Source organism: Crocodylus siamensis, chromosome 5, assembly GCF_052110815.1.
Source record: "Crocodylus siamensis isolate JL-2025a chromosome 5, ASM5211081v1, whole genome shotgun sequence".
NCBI lineage: Eukaryota > Metazoa > Chordata > Crocodylia > Crocodylidae > Crocodylus > Crocodylus siamensis.
The window spans coordinates 175223261-175246956 of record NC_143399.1 but is presented as its reverse complement, the minus strand read 5'-3'; the positions used below and the strand labels follow the sequence as shown (position 1 = coordinate 175246956).

At 42.4% G+C, this 23696-nt stretch overlaps 1 protein-coding gene across 1 annotated transcript in view; it reads left to right on the top strand.

Moving 5' to 3' along the window:
• The window catches only part of CUBN (cubilin), a 243190-nt gene that overhangs the window by 174967 nt on the left and 44527 nt on the right, over positions 1 to 23696 (top strand). Inside the window, exons 48-55 of the mRNA XM_090049811.1 lie at positions 688 to 869; positions 3635 to 3806; positions 7076 to 7282; positions 9243 to 9392; positions 9734 to 9855; positions 12959 to 13184; positions 13320 to 13507; positions 21308 to 21464. Of these exons, the coding sequence (XP_089905937.1) occupies positions 688 to 869; positions 3635 to 3806; positions 7076 to 7282; positions 9243 to 9392; positions 9734 to 9855; positions 12959 to 13184; positions 13320 to 13507; positions 21308 to 21464 (1404 nt within the window). The remainder of the gene's footprint in view (positions 1 to 687; positions 870 to 3634; positions 3807 to 7075; positions 7283 to 9242; positions 9393 to 9733; positions 9856 to 12958; positions 13185 to 13319; positions 13508 to 21307; positions 21465 to 23696) is intronic.

The window sequence follows — 23696 nt, the reverse complement described above, 5'->3', positions numbered from 1 at the left end:
TAAACTACACATTCCTATTTAAAAAAAGTGTAAGCTGATAGGCTTTTTCCTCAGCCAGAGAAGGGAAGTGAACTCCGTGTCCAAGTCATTTTAAGGCCCTTCCCTCAAGGCACAATTTATTGTTTATAACAAAGGTCATACCCAAAGCAAAATAAAATTTCAACTAGAACATAGTGCTTGCAATCCCAAGATGTTTCTCTGCCTCACCAGCCAGGGGAAGAGACCACACCCTTCCCTGGTAACCCACTCTGGACTCTGCTTCCTTTTTTGGTAGATATCTTGCCAGCCACATGAAAGGCAGGTTCCTACAGCCCCTTTTCAGCCTGTTCCTTTAGCCTATCACAGTGAACTACCCATATCTCTTGAGGCTGTTCAGGAACATAGTCATCTAGCTTGAAGACTCAAGAGAAGTAAACAATAGTTATTTGGCAATAGTTACTATGGTAAATGAATATTCTCTTGTAATAGATATTTTATAACTCATTGGAATTGATCTACCAGAAATATTAAGCTTCTCTGTTTTGACAGACATGTATGAGAGGGTATAGCATATAAAACCAAAATTTCAAGTCATCAGTTCTTTTTCTTGTATCAGTTGCACGCTTTTATTTAATACATATCTTGCAGAAAGCATTTTGCAAACACTGACACACTTTAAGAGGTTTGCTAATATTTGTGCTGTTTCAGAGTGCGGAGGGGATCTCAGTGCACCTGTCGGGACATTCACTTCTCCCAACTATCCAAGCCTGTACCCACACAACCGTGTGTGTGAATGGAGGATCACTGTACAGGAAAGACGACGGGTCACTCTCACCATTGATGATATGAGGATTGAAGACCAGCTAGGATGCAGATCAGATTATATGGCTGTAAGTGTTAGGAAGAAATATTAGGGAAACATGCTTCAAAATACTTAACTGAATTAACACATATGGAAGGTTGCAGTTACCTTTCAATTTTTACATCCATTGCTATTACAAATTGTAACCTAGATGCTTTTCTCACCCCACAAGAACTGAAGTGATGAAAGAATAAACCAAAACTAACCTCTCTATGGTACACATTCAGAAAGGTACTTGAGCAAGTGCATACTTTTAAACATCTGAAGAGTTCCATTAACACCAGAGGTATTCACAGGCCCTCACCTGTAACTCAGTGTAGATCTTCTCCTTGTAGATTCAACGTATCTGTATGAATCTTCTCTCTCCCCTCCCCCAGCTCCCCCTCCACATGGAGGATGGAGGGTAAAAAAGTGCAGACTGCAGTGTCTGAAGACTTCAGGACACCCATTCTTCCACAGACATCAAGTTCACCAGCAAAATCCCAAGTTTCTTTTCCTTCAAGGAGTTGGCCCTTTTAGTCTTCAAAAATCCTGGATAGTGGCAGTAAATTGTGATAAATAAAACATTCCTACAGATTCCTAACACTAACTTACTATTCCCACTCCTTTTACTTGAATTGCTCCTCCCAGATGTTGCCAGCAAAACAAAAATCCCATCAGGTTCTGTCAATTTACGTCAGAGATGCATTCCTTCCTGGCCCCAAAATGAACAATGAGGCAGATATGAATCCTCCTCCTTTTAACTAAATTGTATCTCTTATATGCTTCAAAGAAAGCAGAAAACATTTATTGGTGTCTTCCAGACTGGTTCCAGTGAGGAAAAAACTTTCCTAACCCAAAAAAGAAAACTGGCCAGAGCTGAAGCATCTTAAGTAAGATGGCTAAATTAGAACAGCTACAGAAAGGGAAGGTGGAATAGTCCAAAGGGCAAGAGGTTCCAAAAGCCCAGGTAAAGATTTCATTTAACAAGGAGAGGCAGCTGGGTGACAAGTGCGTTCTAGCTCATTTCAAAACTTCTAGAGGATGAGGGATCCATGCCTTCATCCTCAGGCATCTATTCCACTCCAGGTCTGTCCAACACCTGCAGGTCCTCAGATTTTCATAGCATAGGAAGCATTTATTGTGTTCATATGCTCAAGTTTTTGTAACACTGAAGCTTTATTTACCAGATTAAACAGAAGATGACAATATGTACAACAAAAATTCTGAACATAATATTAAAATATTGCTGAAGCTATTTGTATAGTACAAGGAATAATTATTACACTATATGTAGACAAACCAAGTCCCTCAGAAAAATTTCCTAGAGCAGCTGAATTATGTGCTGTTCAGCATGTGGGTGGGGAGCACAGGCAAGCTCTGCTTGCCTGCCCACATATGTGAGAAAGGAGTGAGTAGCTGTTCCCTAGACATATCAGTGTTGTTCCCTGCCACACACTAATTTCCCTGCTGATGCTTTAGCTAGAGCATGCAAGTTGGCCTTCTGTTAACTAGCAAATTACTTAATTCTGAAAGGAAGAATTTCCCTGTACCCCTGTGTGCCATCAACTCTTCAATCCATTCCAGATCTCGGCTAAAAAAATATTTTCCCTTGACACTACTTCTGAAATTAAAGCAGAAGCAGAAGAAAGCAATGCTGCAGTGGTAGTATTTAACTCCCAAGATACAGACTGTTTGAAGAAAGCCATACAAAAATACAGTTGTATCATCAAAAAGCTAAATGTTTTAGCTGCTCCAAAATACAGTCCACAAAAAAAAATGTTTCAACAGCTTCTTGACAAAATGGGTATATTTTTTCACAAAATAATGTGTTTTCCTTGAAAGCTTTAGGGTTCTTATCAAAAAAATCAATATCCAAAGACAATTTCAGTTATTTTTTTTACAACAATCCCAAAAAATTCTTAGAAAAAAATGCTGTACTTCTAATATTTTCACCTACGGTTTGACCAATTCAAGTCAACAGAAGTTATTCCATATACTTGCGATTTTGGATCTTCAGCAAAATGTCTCAGTTTTGTGCTAAATATGTCAGTCAAAATTAACTTATGAAGTTTTGAGTTCCTAAGGGTAGATGTGGGCACATGACATTTACGTTACAGCTCCTAATGACTTTACACTGTATTAGAAGTAAAAGAGATAGATAATACACAGCCTTACACTTGCACTAGGTAGTGAGCTGCATTTCTGCTCCCCTTGTCACTTCATCCTGGGATAGTCTTTTCTTAGTGATGAGAGGCTGAGAGCCATGGGGCTCTTCAGCCTGGAAAAGTGCAGTCTCAGGGGTGATCTGATGGTCACCTATAAATTTATCAGGGATGCTCATCAGAATCTGGGGGAACGTCTGTTCATGAGAGCGCCCCAAGGGATGACAAGATAAAACGGTCACAAACTCCTCCACGACAGATTCAGGCTGGACATAAGAAAGAACTTCTTCACTGTCTGAGCCCCCAAGTTTTGGAATAGACTGCTGCCGGAGGCAGTTCAAGCACCCACTTTGAACACCTTCAAGACACATTTGGATGCTTATCTTGCTGGGATCCTATGATCCCTGCTGGCTTCCTGCCCCTGGGGCAGGGAGCTGGACTCGATGATCCTCTGGGGTCCCTTCCAGCCCAAATGTCTATGAAATCTATGAAATCTAGTGCAAGCCAGCTCCGTTCCCACCTAGTGGCCTTGTACCTAGTACAGGAAGCTAGCTAGATGATAAATGTATTAAGGACTAAAATCCTGGATAAGTTACTCCATAGTAACTGTTATGTTCCCCTCTCCTAAAAATGCCTTTTTAATCAACAGGTTTACAATGGCCTTAGACGAAATTCTCCCAGACTAGCCAAACTGTGTGGGGATGGAAATCTGGGTATTCAATTGAAATCCTCAGGAAATACAATGAAAGTAGTTTTGGTCACTGATGCATCCAGTTCAACTAGAGGCTTCAGTGTTTCATATACTTCTAGTGAAGAAGCAGGTAATGCTTTTAATGTTTTTAAACTAACCTCAACTGAAGTATCTTTAGTAAGCCATTTTGTAGCTAACACATGACCAAAAGGCATTAGATGTATGCTAAAATGATGCATACTTTTTTTCTCTCTCTCCTATTTCCTTAAAAGTGGATAGCCTGAACTACCTTACACTTGGCAAGGTTGCATGTCCTATAATCAAAAAGGACCTTTTATTTTAATTTTGGATGTTGGTAGGTTTAGGATAGGCTGGGCACAAACACATAAATTGGGGTTACATTGATGCCCTTCATTTCAAAGCATGCAATATTTTGCAATGTGAACTTTATGCACTTATCTTACTGGACTGGTCTGTGATTTTTGCTTGTAACTGTAAATTAGAGGTGGCTGTAGCTGCAGCAGTCTTTTAGAGTCAGAATTCCTCATGTGTCCCCCTGTTATTTATTGCAGCTCTTGAAAGTGCACAAGCCCACTGTACACTTCCCACTGCAAGCATAGCACACAGGAAGCAGCTAGCTGGCAAAACAATACCCGTTAGAGCCTTTAGGTCTTGGAATGCACCCTGCCTGCTTCTACTGGCAACTGGGGACGACTTAATCAGCGACCTAATGATCAAAGGGAAGCTGGGTGATAGTGACCATGAGCTGATCACCTTCACCATCTGGCAAGTCAGTTAGTAATACAGAAGTCCTTGACTTCAGGAAAGCCGACTTTGACAAGCTAAGGAGGCTTGTCAGTGAGGCCCTAAAGGGCCACAGCCCAAAAGGGAGGGGAGTTCAGGACAAGTGGTTGCTCTCAAGGGAGCAATCCTGGATGCACAAGTGAAGTCCATCCCATCTTGGAGGAGCACAGCAGCCCCCTTGGGTCTCCAGGGAACTGGGGACCTCCTGAATCTTAAAAGGAAGATCTACAAAGGATGGAGGACTGGAACCACCACCAAGAAGGAATACTCTGCTCTGGTCCAGACCTGCAGAGAGCAAAACAGGAAAGCCAAGGCTGCGATGGAACTCCAGTTAGCTACAAATTTCAAGGACAATAAAAAGTACTTTTTTAGATATGTGGGGAGCCAGAGGAAAAGCAAGGGCAACATTGGACCCCTGCTAAACCAGATGGGACAACTGACAACTGATGCCCATGAAAAAGCAAACTTGCTAAATGGGTACTTTGCGTCAGACTTTCATCAGTCCCATGGGATGCCCCTACCCACTGTGGGTCAGGGAGGCCTCAGTGAGGAAGATTCCTTCCCTCCATCAAAGCTGACCTTGTGAAGGAACACCTTGACAAGTTGGATACCTTCAAGTCAGCCAGTCCTGACTGTTTACACCCAAGGGTACTCAAGGAGCTGGCAAGCGTCATAGGTCAGCCCCTGGCATGGATCTTTGAGAACTTCTGGTGCTCTGGTGAAGTGCCTGAAGATTGGAAGAAGGCCAATGTCATGCGAATCTTCAAGAAAGGGAGGAAAGTAGATCCGGCAAACTACAGGCCCATCAGCCTGACCTCTATCCTGGGCAAGTTCTTGGAAAAGATTATCAAAGAGGCCATCCTTAACAGACTAGCTGACGGCAATATCCTGAGGGATACCCAGAATGGGTTTGTTGCGGGTAGTTTGTTGCTCGACCAATCTCATTTCCTTTTACGACCAGGTGACCTATCACCTGGACAAGGGGGAAGAGATTGATGTCGTATATCTTGACTTTAAAAAAGCCTTCAATCTGGTATCCCATGATCACCTTTTGGCAAAACTGGCTAACTGTGGCCTTGACCTCACCATGTTCTGCTGGCTGGGGAACTAGTTCTGAAGTAGGACCCAGAGGGTGGTGGTTGATGGAAGCCAATCATCTTGGTGCGTGGTCATCAGTTGGGTCCCTCAAGGCTCTGTCCTAGGGCCTGTACTTTTTAACATCTTCATCAATGATGTGGACATTGATGTCAGAAGTGGACTGGCCAAGTTTGCTGATGGCATCAAACTCTGGGGTAAAGCATCCACACCTGAGGACAGGAGGGTGATCCAGGCAGATCTTGACAGGCTCATGAAATGGGCGGATGAGAACCTGATGGTGTTTAACACTGAAAAATGAAAGATTCTCCACCTTGGGAGGAAAAACCTGCAGCATGCTTATAGCCTCAGCAGTACTACGCTGGTTAGCACTACAAATGAAAGGAACTTGGGGGTCATGATTGACCACAAGATGATTGACCACTAGCGATGCTGTGGCTAGTAAAGCGAGCAAAACGCTGGCTTGCATCCATAGCTGTTTCTCAAGCAAATCCCGGGACATCATTCTCCCATTGTACTCAGCCTTGGTGAAGCCGCAGCTGGAGTACTGCATCCAGTTTTGGGCTCCACAATTCAAAAAGGATGTGGAGAAGCTTGAGCGAGTCCAGAGGAGAGCCACGCACATGATCAGAGGTCAGAAAAACAGACCTTATGATGAGACGCTGAGAGCCATGGGAGTCTTCAGCCTAGAAAACTGCAGGCTCAGGGGTGATCTGGTGGCAACTTATAAGTTTATCAGGGGTGCTCATCAGGATTCAGGGAAACATCTGTTCACCAGAGCACCCCAAGAGATGACAAGATTGAACAGTCACAAACTCCTCCACGACCGATTCAGACTGGACATAAAGAAGAACTTCTTTACTGTCCAAGCCCCCATAGATTACCACCGGAGGCAGTTCAAGCACCCACTTGGAACACCTTCAAGACACATTTGGATGCTTATCTTTCTGGGAACCTATAATCCCTTCTGACTTCCTTCCCATGGGGCAGGGGGCTGGACTCAATGATCCTCCCGGGTCCCTTCCAGCTCAAATGTCTATGAAATCATTGAAATACATAATAGCATGACTGCTTTCACCTATGGAGTTTGCTACAAGATCTGTCTTCTCTCCTTTGCCTTTAAGAAGCTAGGTGATGTGTTGGGGTAATTAATAGCAGAAAAAAACCTTGGTGGAAAGTTTTTTGAGAAGTTAGTTAATTTTTGCCTTATTTATTTTGCTACTGGGATTTTTGTATTTGATCTTGGACTGATTGTTAGATTTGCTTCTTTTTTCTTTAAATGATTGTCAGGGTCATCCAGAACATTAGACAGGTGTTGTCTTGTTATAGAAAAGTAGCCTCTGAATAGAGAAGGAAATTAAGAAACTGGAACAAATGTGGTTCTTGGTTATAGCCACATGCCTGTGTGGATCTCCATGTACAAATCTATAAATGTAGAGAGCAGGATTTGATCTTGCATACCACAACTATTTTCAAATACTTGGTGTCTTTGTTCTGCAGTTTGTGGTGGAACCCTCATGAAACCCGAAGGAGGGAATTTTACTTCTCCAGGTTATGATGGCATCCAAAATTACACAAGTAACTTGAACTGTGAGTGGACCATTGAAAATCCATCCCATTACAATTCATCCACATATATCTTCTTTGCATCTTTCCACTTGGAACAGCACCAGGACTGCCAGTTTGATTACCTAGAGCTACGAATAGGTATGTATGGTCAACAGGAGCAAAAGAATGAATTGAAAAGTTTGAGACATTTGTTGCCTTAATTACAGCAATGCTTCAAAAAGTGACCAGTATTTGATGTGGCACTAAATGGCATAACAGAGGTCTAACAATATAAGGCACACATGGTCACAGGGTTAACATACCAATATTACTTGAGAGACAAGAATTTCTTGGAGTGATAGCTTTTATTGGACCAACTGTGTAGCAGAGTTAGAAAAACTTTTGAATACAAGACATTCTTCATCAGGTCTCTGATGAAGAATGCCTTACATTTTAAAGATTGTCTAACTCTACTACACACAATTTCTGGACCGTCACTGCTACAACATTTCTCTTACATTACAGTATTACCTGTGCAAGTGACAGCATTACGTATAAATCATCTGCAGGAACAAACAACTGGAACTGATGTATTAAAAATGGCTCTGCCAGTACTGACTACAGTACAAAAGCACCAAAAGCCTTGTCTAGGAAACATAGGACCTGATCTACTACTTCTTTACTCCAGTTTTATTATTGTACCAAAGCCAATGACGTTAAACCAATAAAAAACTGGAGGAGTGTTTTTGAGTTCTGTTAGCACTAACTAATGTGTAGTTTGTCTAATATATGAGCATTCTCTGCCCATGCCTTGTTTGGGATGTTTCACTGTAAGTCATAATGAAAGGTACTGCAGTGCCTCTTTCTTGTAATATTAAAAATGGCTCAACTGGTATTGACTACAGTATGAAAACACTGTACAACTTTGCCTTCAGAGGACATATCAGTAAGTCTTAGAAATTTACACTAATTTACAAGAAAATTAGTTTTGAAAGGTGAGCAAAATGAGGGGAGAAATATATGTCATCACCATCTACATAGGTGTACACTGGTCTACTGCCTTTTACTTTGAGAATGCATTTTTGGTTCTAGACATGGAGCTGGGAATGCTTAGAAAAACAGCCAAGAAAGAGAAGAATGAAAATAAATCCCTGTGCTCCTGCCATTTGGTTAAGTACTAAAGTCAACTGCCAGTGGCAAGAAATGTTTTGTGGCATTCTGTGCAGTTTTGGTCCCTAAACAATACCATTTACTTTGGCCAAACTAATGGATTTTTCAGTTTCCATAAGACTGGTCTCCTGACAAAGACAGGCTGTTGTAATTCTGCTCCATATGGTGACAAGTCAACATTTAGTAAAGTGTTCATGCTGCAGAAGGTCACTGTATTACGGCAGATGATCCCTGAGGAACTCTACAGGAACAGCCATGAATTTGGGAGACAGCTTTTGTTCAGTAGCAGGACATGGACATTGAATCAAGAGAAGTGGCGGAGTAGTTTCTTGTAATTGTCCATAATGCACATATTATTACAGTTAAAACGGTAGGAAAATTGCTTCCATACACACTGGATATTTACTGGAAAGTGTGGTTAGCCCCAGTAGATAAAACAAATATTTCATTTCAAGCTTTATAGGGTAAATCTTAATTCTAAAAGGTCAACTGTGGTGGAAGTGGGACTGCTCCTAACGTACACCCAACTTTTAATTTTTAAAGGGAATTCTTTGTTTTTCTGTGATAGTTCCTTGATTTTATTATTTAAAATATGCTCTTGTGTTTGAAATGCAGTCAGCCACATGGGTGATTGTTGTGCTAACTACCCATACATTTTCTTCTTCAAAACTGCTTTGTCTTTCAAGAGAATACATAACAGAATATTGATAAATGTTCCCTGGCTCTGGCAGCGTAAGTATTCCTATTAAGCTCTATGGCTCTACAGAAAGTGATGCATATGGAATAAATAGTCATACTTTGTTCTTTTCACATATGTGAACATATGTTCTTTTCTTTGTGTTACATTAAAAATAAAGCTTTCTTCATTTGCTCCTCATTTCCTAATTTAACTTACTTTTGGATTGATTAGATAATAATCAGATAAGATTGACTGGATTTTTTTACTCAGGGGATGCTGATGGAGAGCTAATAGCCAGACTCTGCGGCCAGACAACACCTACAATGCCACTAGTGGTAGCTGCTCCTCGGATCTGGGCTCACTTCAGAAGTGATGAACATGTAGAAAACAGAGGATTCTCTGCTCATTACGTATTTGAGGGTAAGTGACATGATAGGCAGTTAATTTCCCTCCCTGCATCTAACATAAGTCTCCCCTGCTATAATTTCAGGCCATTATTTCTTGTTCTATTTCCTGTGGACATGAAGAGCAATTGATTACCTTCTTCACTGAAGCAACTTTTATATATTTGAAGACTGTTATCATGTCTTTCCTCTTTAGTTTTCTGTAGACTAAACATGCTCAGTTCTTTCATAAAACATGCTTTTTAGACCTCTAATCATTTTAGTTTTATTCTGCTGAAATATTACTGACATCATAACTGTTTCCCTAACATATGCAGTTCCTCAGATATCAAACCCACTGTCTCCCTTTTATTTCAGCTTGTGGTGGCATACAGACAGGGGAAAATGGAATTATCTCTAGTCCTAACTACCCAGAACCTTACAACAATTTAAATCACTGTTCTTGGTTGCTGGTAGCGCCTGAAGGTCAGACCATCACTGTGAGTAATGCAAAGTACATTGTGTAGCAGATTGTTAATGCAGTTAATGTAGTGAATACACCATGTGATTCTGTTGGCAAAGTGATTAACTTTTTTAATAATATCCAAAAAAGAGACATATTAAAGAATACTGTCATCATTAATCACATTGAAGGAAGGGGAGATAAAGATAAAGCTGCCTGTAGCCTTAGAGCAGGGGCAGGCAATTATTTCGGGCAGAGGCAAGCTGTCAAGGGCTGCATTGGTAGCTATGCTCCTTGGCAAGTGCTCCACCCCCTGGTTGCCATCTTGAGACTGGAAGTCCCACCCCCAAACCCTTGACCTTTGCCACCAGAAGTCCTTCTCCTTGCCCCCGGAAATACTCCTTTCACCAAGGGGTTTTGCCATTTCAGAACCAGAAAAATACCAAATTATATTCTAAAATTGAACACTTAGAACATACATTTATTTGATTTTAAAAAATATTTTTGTCCTGATTTACATGCGTTTGTCTAGTGCACATAGAAGGGATTGCACAATAGCTTAAAATAAAGTCTTAACTCATGTACATTGTGGGGGGTGGGTATAGGTTTTTGGGGGGCTGTTAGTGTGTGGGTATGTGGGGTGTGGGAGAGGGTGTGGGTGAGAGAGCATAAGGGTGTGTGTGGATATGGGGGTGTGGGTGAGGGGTGGGTATAGGGTTTGTGGGGGTATTTGTGTGGGGAGAGGGTGGCTGGGATACATGAGGGGATGTGGGTGTGGTGGTCTGCATGTATGGCAGTGTGAAGTGGGTGTGGATGCATGTGTACGATGGGGTATGTATGTGGGACTTGCCCTATGAACATATACACACACCCCTTCACATGTCTCTCCCTCTTTCACTGCACTCTCTCTCTCTCCCTCCCTCATTGCTCTCTCTGTTCCTCTCTCCCCCTCCCTCATTGCAGTGACATGGATGCATGCACACACATGCACCACACACACGTACCCTCCTGCTCCTGGCCCTGGGGTACCTGTGTGGTACCCATGCTCCCATGGGCCGGTGATGCAGCCAGGGTTATGTGGTGCTGAAGCAGCCAGCTGGCATGCAGGGAAGCAATGAAATCTGCAGCTCACGTGGCCAGAGCCTGGGCTCCAGGAGGCTTTCTCTAGCCTGGTTTCCCCCCAGCTCTCTTCCCCCCCATCTGCCATTCAGTTGAGCAGTGGGGAGGCGTGCAGGGCAAGGGGCATCCAGCAGAGGATAGCAATACTTCTTGTGCATGGCTCCCCAGCAATAGCAATACTTCTTGCGCATGGCTTCTTATGCATGGCTCCTTCTTGTGCATGGTGCCCAGAAGCTGAGCAGAGGGAGTAGTAGGGCACTCGAGTGAGAACTCCAGTGTGAGAGGCAGGCAAGGGGCTGTGCTGTTCCTTGTTGCTCGGGACCCAGCACCAGGCAGTGAGGAGGTGAAGCGGAGTGGCAAAACTTCTCCCACCAGAAACTCCAGTGTGAGAAGCAGGAGGTGGCAACTGGCAACTGCTCCTCCCCACCTGCTATACAGGATGGGGAAGCAGCTGTTCCCACATGCCCTCTCAACACTGGAGTGACCCCAGTCTAAGGGAGACACAAAGGTCTTTCTCCTGGTTCTGCCTCTCCTGGTAAACTGGGAAAAACTGTACAGACATTCAGTTTCCTGGGAACAACTTAACCCTGGTAGTTCCAGATTATTCTTCTCCTGAAACAGTCATTTTTGCCCCAGATGAAAAAGCAAACTGGTTTCTACGAGGAGAGCAGTGCTGATGAGGAGGCCTTCTTATGGTCACTTATGTGCCACAGCTTGTAGAATTTCTCCTCTGCCCTTTGGTGCAGGGGTCCAGCCAGTGGCAGGTAAGATTTGTATCAAGGAAGAGTGTCTTTCCTTGAGCTTTTAAATTGTGACTCTGAAAATGACTTTGTAAAAACAGCATCATAATATTCCATGTATCTTAATCATTTCCAAATCATGTTTCCACAGCTTACAACCGAAAAGAGGTTCTAGTAAAGGCAAGCCCAGTAAACCCAGCTTGGGAAAAGAGCTGCATTAGAGTGGTCACTCTATATGTACTTGTGTGTTTGAGGGAATATGAGGAAATTTTAATAAACAAAATCTGCACAAATCTTTTAATTTATTTTAACTAGCATTACTCCTACGTGAGTGATTTACTCTATGCTTTATCATTATAGAAACTCCCATCATTAAGGCTGCCCAGCTATTTCCATTATAAGATCTCACTTCCAGTTGCATGTGATTTCCAAATTTGGGCTAAAATCATTCATATTTGCCCTGTACCTCAGGCTGAGTTCTTTTGGAAATTAATATTCCCTGAGACTACAGGGATACTGACTTACCACTTTGCCAGACTCTTTCACACAAATCCCCACTCTTAGAAACTGGTAATAATACCTCATTGGAAGAGTGCCAGGCACTCATTACTGCTGGTAAATAGTGCATTTCATACAAACTCAGGAGCCTATTTGATCTGTGGATTCAGTGTCTGAGGCTGGAAATCCCACTCCTGAGCATATCACCCCAAGGACAAATGGTGCAAATACCAAGGGTGAGCAGTACACTCCATTCTTCCTGTCTGATTCATTCTACCTGTCTGCAAGTACACATTTTCATTTTTCAGTTCTGCAGCAGTTTCTTTCAAGTTCAGCAGAGTCATTTCCACTAATTGTTAATTGTTGTAACCCAACAAAAGAAAAGATTTTAGATTCTCTGCTTAAGTGGCCAAGTTTAAATTAAAATGTTTTAAGCCTTGATTCAGGGAAGCATTTAAAGATGTGCCCAAGTCCATCCCTATTCAAGAAATAACTTAAGGAAGTGCTAAATTTTAAGTGTGTTTTAAATTTAAGCCTTGTTGATTTCAGTTCTGAACTTACCTAAATATCTTTTTTCCCCCTTATGTCTATCACTGGACTATTGCTTTTAATTCCAGCAGAACACAACCAACAAAGTACTACGGTCAAGGCAGGTTTTAATAGTTTAGATTATTAGCAGTTTCGGAGCCAGTCTGGAACTGTTAGTGGACTTGGTCTGAACTATTCTGCTGTATCTTATGGGTATATACGGCTTCAGGTTCTGAATGTCTCTTTTGTTTGCAGCTCAGCTTTACAGCTTTTGCTGTTGAACAGCATTCAGTCTGCCGCTGGGATTCAGTCACGATTCTGAATGGTGGCTCGCCTGGTTCTCCTATGATAGGACAGTATTGTGGAACTATATCTCCTGGAACCATTCAGTCCGGTTCCAGCAAGCTAGTGGTGATTTTTAACTCAGCCCATTCAGTGCAAGGAGGTGGATTTTATGCAACATGGACAGCAGAATCTTTAGGTAAGAGTCACATGATTTATGAGGAGAAGCTAAGGGCACCTCCTACAAATCGCCAGTGCCTTACAGCTGAATGCAGTAGAAGCCTCAACATTTGAACATTTTGACCAACTCCTTTATTTGTTACTATTTCCCTAGGATGTGGTGGAATCATTCATTCAGATAATGGTACGATCAAGTCTCCACATTGGCCACAAAATTTTCCCATGAATACCAGATGCACATGGACCATCATCACTCATGAAAGCAAACACTTGGAGATGAGCTTTGACAATAACTTCCAGATCCCTGATAGCAATGGGGGATGCCAGCGCAGTTATGTGAAGGTAAAAAGAACATGTTTGTGTGTTTAGCATTAAAAACTCTACCTTTGTTATTATGTTGCAGTAGAGATTTCAAATGCACAAATATCAGGAACTTCAAAGTTCTAGTTCCTGCAGCAAAACTGAGCCTTTGTTTTGCATAATAGTCAGGGATCCAGGATTTCTGTTTCCCACAGAAAGACAGGGTAAATCACAGCTTTTACCTTTTACTGAAGGCAAACACGGAGTTTTCATTTTTCTGGAGAAGTTGGCAGATTTTGCAGTTTTGCGATGAGCTCTCTGCAGGCTGGCAGAGTTCCAGCCTGCAGGGGGGTGGGAGGGAGTGGGACGAGGGTGGGCAGGCAGGAGGTGCCATGTGCATGCACATACATATGGTCTCAGGCAGCCTGGAGAGCAGCTCCTGCAGGTAAGTGCAGGGAGGAGAGGGGGAATTGACCCCCTGTAGGGAGGGAGCAGGGGAGTTGGGCGGGCTGGGGCTGGGGCTGGAGCTACTGCCCAGCTGGGCAGTGCATGGGGCTTGAGGCTCAGGGCTGCAATGCATGTCTGCAGGGCCCGGGAAGCTGACCCTGAACCTTTCCTATGGTAGGTGTTATACAAAAGTATAACAGAAAGACAGCCTCCATCCTAAATTTCCTTATGATCTAAATGGAAGACAGAAGACAACAAGAGCAAACACAGATAGAGACAGCAGACAACTAGGACCAGTGAGGAGATAACTATGTACTGAGTAGGGCTTCACTAAGAATAATGAATCATAATGGTGATGACATAGCCCTAAATATTTTTAAATATGTCAGTATATAAGATGTTGGAATTTTCTTAACACTCCTTTTTATTTCAATTATAATTGGAAGACAAAAATCTTACATTTCATATGCAGGCTATTAAAAGCCACTTGTTCTGAAGGCATTAGAATAGAGTGGGACATGCCTGGAATTCCTGTTTAATTTTTTCTTTGGCATGTGTTCTGTGTTTCTCTATTCATTCTCTCCCAACCAATACAACTCCCACTTGTAATAAAGGGCAAACACAATTTGTTATCATGTAGGAGGACTTGAGTATCTGGATATCTCTGTGTCATGAAGTGGCTGAAAATGAAACAGTATTCATTTTTAAAAGCCATGAAAAACTAAATATTAAATTTGCAAATCTATGTCCTGCCTTATTGAGCTGTAACTGTAAGTATGTCACTTAAAAATTTAATTTAGTATCTATCACATCTTACTGCTGCCTAACAGCTCTGTTAAATACAAATGTCCAAAGTGTCCTAGACAGCCATACTGAGCATCCTTTGCAGAGCTGAGAACATATAGGCAAAACATTGAAATGGTAGAAACCAAACACCAAGATTTTTGAGTGGCTGGTGATCTTGAGTACTTCAGTTTTTGGCTGCCCAACTTAAGATGGCTAAAAGGCTACAGATGGATTAAAAAACAATGATTTTTAAAATAAAAATCTTTTTTATTTGAATAAAATTTTTTAATTTAATTTATAGTTGTTTTTCTTTATAAAAATAAACCAACTTAAAATGAAATTTGAATTGAATGCAGCATAGGTTAATGTATAAATTTAGTAAAACATTTACTAATAAAAGTTAATCTATTAAAATAATTTAAATAAAATAATATGTTGAGTCAATGAGCCTCTACTGAAACTCTGATCCTAAGGGCTGATTTTCTTCTATATAATAATGCGGGGGGCGGCATCTAATTTTTTAAGTCAATCTTTAAAAATATGGCACAGTATTTCATGTATATGGGGCTTGACCCTGACAGGGATGCAGGATCTATATTACTGGATGCAAAAGATCAGCAAAGTCATCGCAGGTGTTGGACCCTAATGTCACAAATGTAGCAAAGATGAGAAGACATGAAGGAGAAAATAAGCAATCTGAAATATTTAATATATGGCTGCAGTGCTCCCTTGATGCATCTTCTAGCCCAAGATTGAAATACTCCAAGAATAAAAAAAAAAAAATTGAAAATGCAAAATACTTCCATAGCAGCCATTTTGCTTCAGCCTCACTGAAGAGAACTGGAGGATCAAGAGAACTGGGGGATCAAGTTAATTCTCCCTCAACATGTACCATGGAATTCAGTGGTTTGATCTGTTTACTATGAACCTTCCTATTCTGATGACCATTTTTGAAGAAAATCATGGCAAAATTGATGGAAGTATCACAGCTAGAGTAGTCAGCATTGGACTAAAGAGAAATGTAGAAGACATCGGCGATGCATAGGGGGTGCAAGTGCACCCCTCCCCCCCCCCCCCCCTCCCCGGAATGGCCGTGCATCCCCTGGAAGCACCAGCCATGAAACTGAACCCCCCCACCCCAGCTGGCGATCAGCCACTGGGGGGCCCTTCCACCTGTCAGCAATCTGCTACCTCCCCAAACTCGAGAGGCACCAGTCGCCCATAGTAGAAGATATGCTGAATAGACTAAAACCTATTCTCATAGCCTTGGACAAACCACAGAAAGAGTGCTGCTATATTCTGGATGCTGTTGAAATTTGGAAAGAACTTTGAGACTATTAAATCAAAAAACACCCCATGGCAAAGTTAAATTGGTGGCAGTAAAGAATTGGATTTATCAGGCACTTACTCCACCTTATTTTCTTGCCAGTATCCTAAATGTGAAGTACCAGGGTAGATACCTAACTGCTGAAGAGGAAAATGCTGCTATGACAAGGGCATCTACTAATCACCCATCAGTCATGCCAGCCATACAAAAGTTCAGAGCTAGCAGCAAACCATTCAAGCAGTACATGTTTGCTGAGGATGTTTTAAAGAAAGTCATACCCCCTGAACTGATGGAAGACCCTAGCAAAGCACCTGGAACCAGAGTTTGTTAAAGAGCTAAACCAGCTTTTACCAGCAGTAGCCTCCTCTACAGGTGCAGAAAGAAAAGTTTCTTTATTTAGACTGGTTCATTCAAATGGGAGTTGAAAAAGCAAAAAAGCTTTTCTCTTCCAGTCTGTGAATGAAAAGGGGGAGGCAGATGAGATTTATGAGTTCTAAAAACTTGAAAGGTGGCAAAAAATTTCAAAACAGCCTAGGTAAAAATAAATAAATATTGTTTCATTTTAAAAAGAATTAGGCAAGTAGGGACTTTTCTAAAATGCCTAGGTGAAAGTCATTTGAAGTTAAGTCCCCATGGTGACCTGAAATAATTCATTTAATTCACTAACCATTGTTCATATGTCTAATACTGTACCAATTAATACTAGTGTTTAATAAAATAGTTAGTTGTAAATGTGTACCATGTTTTGAATTTTAAAAAGTGTCTGTACCTAAAACATTAGTTTTACTTAATACATTTGAAGAAAATGAATCATCTAGTGAATAAACCATATATATTTCACCATTTTATAGCATACAAAAATGTAGGCTATTAGCAATCCAAATATATTAAGCTATGTGTATTGCACTATATATATTTTTGTGTACCTAGAAAACATATGTACCAAATCTACTGTATTTAGTTGTACATCAACATGCTTTACTTGTTATATCAACCAAGGAAAAAGCACCTTGGTTGATGAAGAAGAAGAAGGCCAATGTGGTGCCTATCTTCAAGAAATAGAGGAAAGTGGATCTGGAAAACTAGAGGCCCATCAGCCTGACCTCTGTCCTGGGCAAGGTCTTGGAAAAGATAATCAAAGAGGCCATCCTTAACAGACTAGCTGCCGGCAATATCCTGAGGGATACCCAGCATGGGTTTCTTGTGGGTAGGTCTTGCTTGACCAATCTCATTTCCTTCTATGACCAGGTGACCTATCACCTGGACAAGGGAGAGGAGATTGATGTCATATATCTTGACTTCAAAAAAGTCTTTGAAATGGTATCCCGTGTTCATCTCTTGGCAAAACTGGCCAACTGCTGTCTCCAGTCCACCATGATCCTCTGGCTGGAGAATTGGCTCTGTGGTTGGACCCAGACAATGGTGGTTGATAGAAGTCAATTGTCATGGTGTGCTGTGACCAGTGGGGTCCCCCAAGGCTCTGTGCTTGGACCCATATTGTTCAACATCTTCATTAATGATGTGGACATGGATATCAGAAGCAGCCTGGCCAAGTTCACTGATGATACCAAACTCTGGGGTAAAGCCTCCTCACCTGAGGACAGGAGGGTGATCCAGGCTGACTTTGACAGGCTCAGCAAATGGACAAGAACCTGATGGTGTTTAATGCAGAAAAATACCAGGTTCTCCACCTTGGGAGGAAAAACTTGCAGCATCTCTATAGGCTCGGCAGTGCTATGCTGGCACTATGGATGAAAGGGCCTTGGGGGTCATCATTGACCACAAGATGAAGATGAGCCTTCAGTTGATGTTCCAGCTAGTAAAGTGAGAAAAACACTGGCTTGCATCCATAGATGCTTCTCAAGTAAATCCCGGGACATCATTCTCCCATTGTACTTGGCATTGGTGCGGCCACAGCTGGAGTACTGCATCCAGTTTTGGGCTCCACAATTCAAAAAGGGTGTGGAGAAGCTTCAGAGATTCCAAACAAGAGCCACGCACATGATCAGAGGTCAGGAAAATAGACCTAACGACAACAGGCTCAGGGCTATGGGGCTCTTTAACCTGAAAAAGGGAAATCTCAGGAGCAATCTGATGGCCACCTATAAGTTTATCTGAGCTGTTGAGACCCGGTGGGTCAAACTTCAGGGAGGGCGGGGGGAGAGGGATCTGGTGCTGGGGTTTACTACAGGCCACCACATCCAGGAGGAAGAGCTGGATCTGGAATTCTCCAGGCAGCTGGGGGAGGCTGTGCATGCAAAGGATGTTGTGGTCATGGGGGATATGAATTACCCTGATCTCAACTGGGAGGAGGAGTTGGCCAGGTCTAGCCACTCACGGAGGTTCCTGATGTGCGTACAGAACCTACACCTTGTGCAGGAGGTACTCGTCCCCACTAAGGGAAACGCCATACTGGATCTGGTGTTAGCCTCTGAGGATGACCTGGTGGGTGAGCTGCTTGTACAAGGGAGACTAGGGGACAGTGGTCATGAAATGATCCAGTTTGCTATTCAGAGAAAGGTGGGGAGGGTAACTAGCACAGTGCAAATGCTTGACTTTAGGAAAGCCAACTTCGATGTGCTCAGGGCAGTAGTCAAGGAGGCACTCGGAGCCCAGGGTGTAGCTAGTATGGGGGTCCAGGAAAGGTGGTCCTTCCTCAAGGAGGCTATCCTTGGGGTGCAGCAGGACGCAATTCCTCTGCACAGGAAGACGGGAAAAGGGTCCAAGAAACCTTCATGGCTGAGCGCGGATATCCAGGCTGGCCTGAGGGCAAAGAAAAAAGCATACTGGCGGTGGAAGCAGGGGGCAAGGACAAAGAAGAAGTACACCTCCCTGACCCGAGCTTGTAGGGATTTGGTGAGGAAGACGAAAGCAGCACTACAGCTTCAATTAGCTTCTGGGATTAAGGATAACAAAAAGTCCTTCTTCAAGTAGATAGGTAGCAAGAAGAAATCTTGGGGTAACATTGGACCCCTGCTAGGCAGGGCAGGGCAGTTGGTGACGAACGCGGGAGAGAAGGCAGAACTCTTCAACAAGTTCTTTGCCTCCATGTTCCTGTCTGCTGACAATGGGGTGCTCTCAGCTGATAGCATAGAGAGGCCCAGGAAGGATGCGAGTCCCCCGACTGTTAGTTCAGACCTAGTTAAGGATTACCTGGAGGGCTTAGATGTGTCCAAGTCAGCAGGCCCAGATGACCTTCGTCCGAGGATGCTGAGGGAATTGGCTGGTGTCATTGTGGAGCCATTGGCATGGCTGTTTAAGGACTCCTGGTGCTCGGGCCAAGTCCTTCAGGACTGGAAAAGGGCCAATGTGGTCCCTATTTTCAAGAAGGGGAGAAAGGAAGAGCCTGGCAACTACAGGCCAGTCAGCCTCACTTCTATCCTGGGGAAGGTCTTTGAAAAAATTATCAAGGGCCCTCAGGGGAAGTGAGGTTGAGAGGTAACCGGCATGGGTTCGTGCAAGGCTGATCCTGCCTGACTAACCTGGTCTCTTTCTATGACTCAATGATCTTCTGAAGTCCCTTCCAGCCCTAATGTCTATGTAATCTATGAAATATGAAACCTTCCTTTACAAAAAAAAATATATATGTACAACAGGAAAAGCCATTTAAATTCATTTAACTTCATTCACCAATCCTGAAGATCTGTATAATTATCAAAAAATAGCCCTTCATTGTGGCCCAAGCTAGACACCCAAAACTGAAGAACTCAAAATCATTAGGGACAAGCTTTTGAAATGTTTGGCCAGAATGTGCATTACTTATATAATCACTTAACTATCCCAGACAGCAGACAGCTATACACATAAGTAATATTACACACATGCCAACATATTGCTGGGATCAGGCAGTACCTAGTAGGGGAGTGTGAAATGGGCTATATTCAATTCAGATTAAGCCGGAATCAGGGACAGTGATTCGGTTAATTGATTCAGATCACTGTCCGTTATTCGATTTGGCCAGATCCAAATCTGAAGATTTGATGCTGGTTTAGAGTATCAGCAATTCAGTCTTAGACACAGCTTTAAATGTTTTTTCTACAAACCTGAAGGTACCAGCGCGGCTAGTGAACGCTACAATGCTGAGGTGGGTGGAGCATCATTCTGGTCCACAGTGGACCAGAAGTACATTCAGTATGCTGGGCCCCTCCCCTGTGTCCCCCTGGCTCAGCAATCCATACTCAGGAGGCACCAGTTGCTGAGCCAGGGGTTGACACAGGTGGGGCCCAACGTGCTCCCTGGTGGACCCGGAAGTGGACAAGAAGTGCTTCTGGTCCATTTCCGGGTCTGCTGACGAGCGTGCTGGGGAGTCCCCCATGCTTCTGTGGTATGCTTCATCTGCCCCAGCATTGCAACGTTCACGAGCCACCTGGAACCTTAAGGTATGTTAGAAAAAACATTTAAAGCTGTGTCAATGTCCAATCGCAGAATCTTTCCAAATCAATTTGGAGGGTTCCAGTTCAATTCAGAGAGATTAAAGGGTCTCCTGGTTCAGTTTGGATTTGGAGATTTAGCCACCGAATCAGGCTGAATCTCTGAATTGAATCAGGGACTAAAGCTTTGCACAGCCCTAGTATCTAGCTACCTGTCTTCTAAGCCAGCTGTTTGAATAACCATTACAGTTTTAGAGGGCTGTTCTGTATTTGTTTTATCTTGACACTGTTTTAGCTTGTAAAACATATTTTAATAGAGTAGTATTCATTTTCCTTATATTTTGCTTAGAAAAGTGGCAAGCAAACACATTGATTGGAAAATATTAGACAATTAAAAATAAAATCTTACTTCACCATATAGTTTTTGAAACCTGAAGCAAACAACATTTGGTTAATATCTTTGAGTAAAAGTCCTCATCTAAGAATGAGCTTAATTATCTGCATGACTTCAAGGATTTACATATTTGTTTAGCCCCAAGCTTGTGTTGAAATTTCATTTACTTAAATGGGATTTAAGTATGTGCTTAAAGTTAAGCAAATATTTAGGTTCCTGTCTGAATAAGGTTGGAGTTAAGTACCAGCTTAACATTAAAAATATATGCAGTTTCCTGAACTGAGACTTAAACTAACCTTAAAATGAATACCAGTACATCTGGCTTGCATTTTTTATAGCACAATGCACAGAAATAAAATAGGGATAAGAATTAATACATTTCAGCTGAATTCACTTCCATCCTTATAATTTTTGGTACTTTTGGGGGAACTAATTTTCCTTGAGGAACTGTTGCAAATGTAATTATTACATTGACTGCATTTAAAAATACTAAATTATTTCCATTTTTGGTCTGTCAGGTATGGAGAGGAAATAATGAAGATGAAGCATCTTTGCTAGCCACAGGATGTGGAAGTTCAGCTCCTGGCTCTGTTATTGCTCCCAGCAATGTGATAACTACAGTGTTTCAATCTCAAGATACTCCTGGGTATGGTTTCTCTGCATCTTTCATAAGCAGTAAGTGACACTAAAGTGAAATATAGCAGAGACCTCTTTAGATTAACAGCGAACAGCCACCTTAACTGGCTGCCATCTTTGGACCTCAGTTCAACAAGACTCTCAAGCATGTGCCAAACTTTAAGGCCCTGGGTAGTCTCACTGAACCCAGTGGAAGTACTAAATGCTTGAATTTGGCGGATGCTAAAGAACCATGTTGAATTAGGGCCCCAATGATGGCTTTAGTTTGTTGTTTTGTGGTAAAAAAGGAAGACCCTGGTTCTGAGGTATTCATTTCTTTTTAACAAAACTGTTTGGAAGAGAGGGCTCTAGAATTCTTAAGGAATGAAAAAAGTATCCTTTCTGCATTTGACAGTTTAACCTGTCTTTATTATCTTCTGCAAAATATGTTTAACTTCTTCTTCTAAGTACAGAATTGCTCTTGCTGCTCTCTTGGTAATGTATTCAATGCTCTGTGTCTGAATTGCTTTTGACAGACTTAACTGAATTCTTTCAACAACTGACTCATCTTTTGTTTTGCCTGATTTCACACTGGCTCACGAGCAGCCATTTTTATATGTCCTCTCTATTCCCTTACTTCAGGGAGGTTAAGGCCCACTGAACACATAAATGTTATTGTCTTGACAAAAATATTTTTTAGTGTGCTGCCAAAGCAAATCCAGTTTCCTTTCACTGCAGTCAGATTAAGAATAGCAGGAAAATGCATATTAAGGCTCTTAAAACAACACTTAACAAGCACATAGAAATCCTTAATTGCAGTAGATTTTACAGAATCTAACTGACACTGATATCTATCAATGACTTTGTGGTGCAGTTATTGTCATTCATTTCACACAGGGCTAGATTTTTCTTCTCCTAGAGTCAACAGCAAAACCATAAGAGAAGGCAATGGCATTCATGTTACTATGTTGTATGCATATTTCATAATGTGGCGCCCATGCATTCATTTGAATTTATACCAAAGAGGTTGCAGTTATGTACTTTAATTTAAGCCAGTGAATTTTAACATGCTCACAGCCAGAAAAAGTCTTTAGAGAAGCAAGATCATGGGGCCCAAATAATTTATTAGTGACACCTACTCCTTTAAAATAAGCAACAGCACTATATGCTTTAGAAATATTTCATTCTAAACCTTACCAGTCCCTTAGCCGTGAAGAATCAGTGTCTCATTGCGTTGGATAATGTACTGGCAAATAACAAGAAGGCAGTGCACGCATCTACTCGAGAAGTTTACTGCAGAGTTGACTAACTGGCTACACAGTAAAATGTTGCCATCTACACGTGCAGTACTATTAGGATAGAATAAACTAATTAACTCCATCATAGGATAGTACTGCCAGACACAAGTTCTAACGTATGGCACAGTTATTTAATCTGCCACAATGCATGTGCAGATGCTGATGCAGCTAGCTGGAGCATGAGGGTGCCTCAGTGTGGGGGGCTACCTGCTGGCTAGTCCCACACTGAAACACCCTCATTCCCCTGCCAGCCCCTCCACGGCACAGTTTGCTGAGCCAGCTTCACTGAGTCCCCTGCCAGCTGGGACTGTTCTGCACTGGCTCAATGTGCTGCGGTCCTAAACGCATGTGCAAGCACAGTGCCTGGGAGCAATAAAATCCAGCATGAACTGTGCCACAGTTTATTCAGCAGCCTTAATTGCATGTGTAGATGCACCCGGTGTCTACATTTGACCATATAGGGCACTTGTATATGTGACAGGGTTTTAGTCCTTAGGATTGCAGTCTATGCCCCCTAAATTGAAACAGTGAGTTTTTAATTGAAACAGTGGGTTTGATTTTTCCATCACTGTATATATCAGGGGTGGGCAAAATGCAGCCTGGGGGCCAGATGTGACTTGCTAGGCCATTCTATCTGGCCTGTGGGGCCCCTAAAAAAATTTAGAAAATTAATAGTTATCTGCCCCGGCTGCCTGTCATGCGGCCCTCAATGGCTTGCCAAAACTCAGTGAGCAGCCCTCCGCCCAAAATAATTGCCCGCCCCTGGTATATTTGTTGTTATCCTGGTGGCCACAGGTGCCAGCTGAAGGCAGAAGCGGTGAGGAGCCTAATCCCTTTTTCTTTTTTTCTATTTCCCTGGTGGAGCCTGCCCACCTCTCCCACAGCCAGGGGGGTCTTATCCTGTGCCATTGATCTGTCAGCTTTCCTCCCACCTGTGAGAGAAGTACGCAGGCTTTGCAGAAAAAAAAGGATCAGGATCCTCGCCACTTCTGCC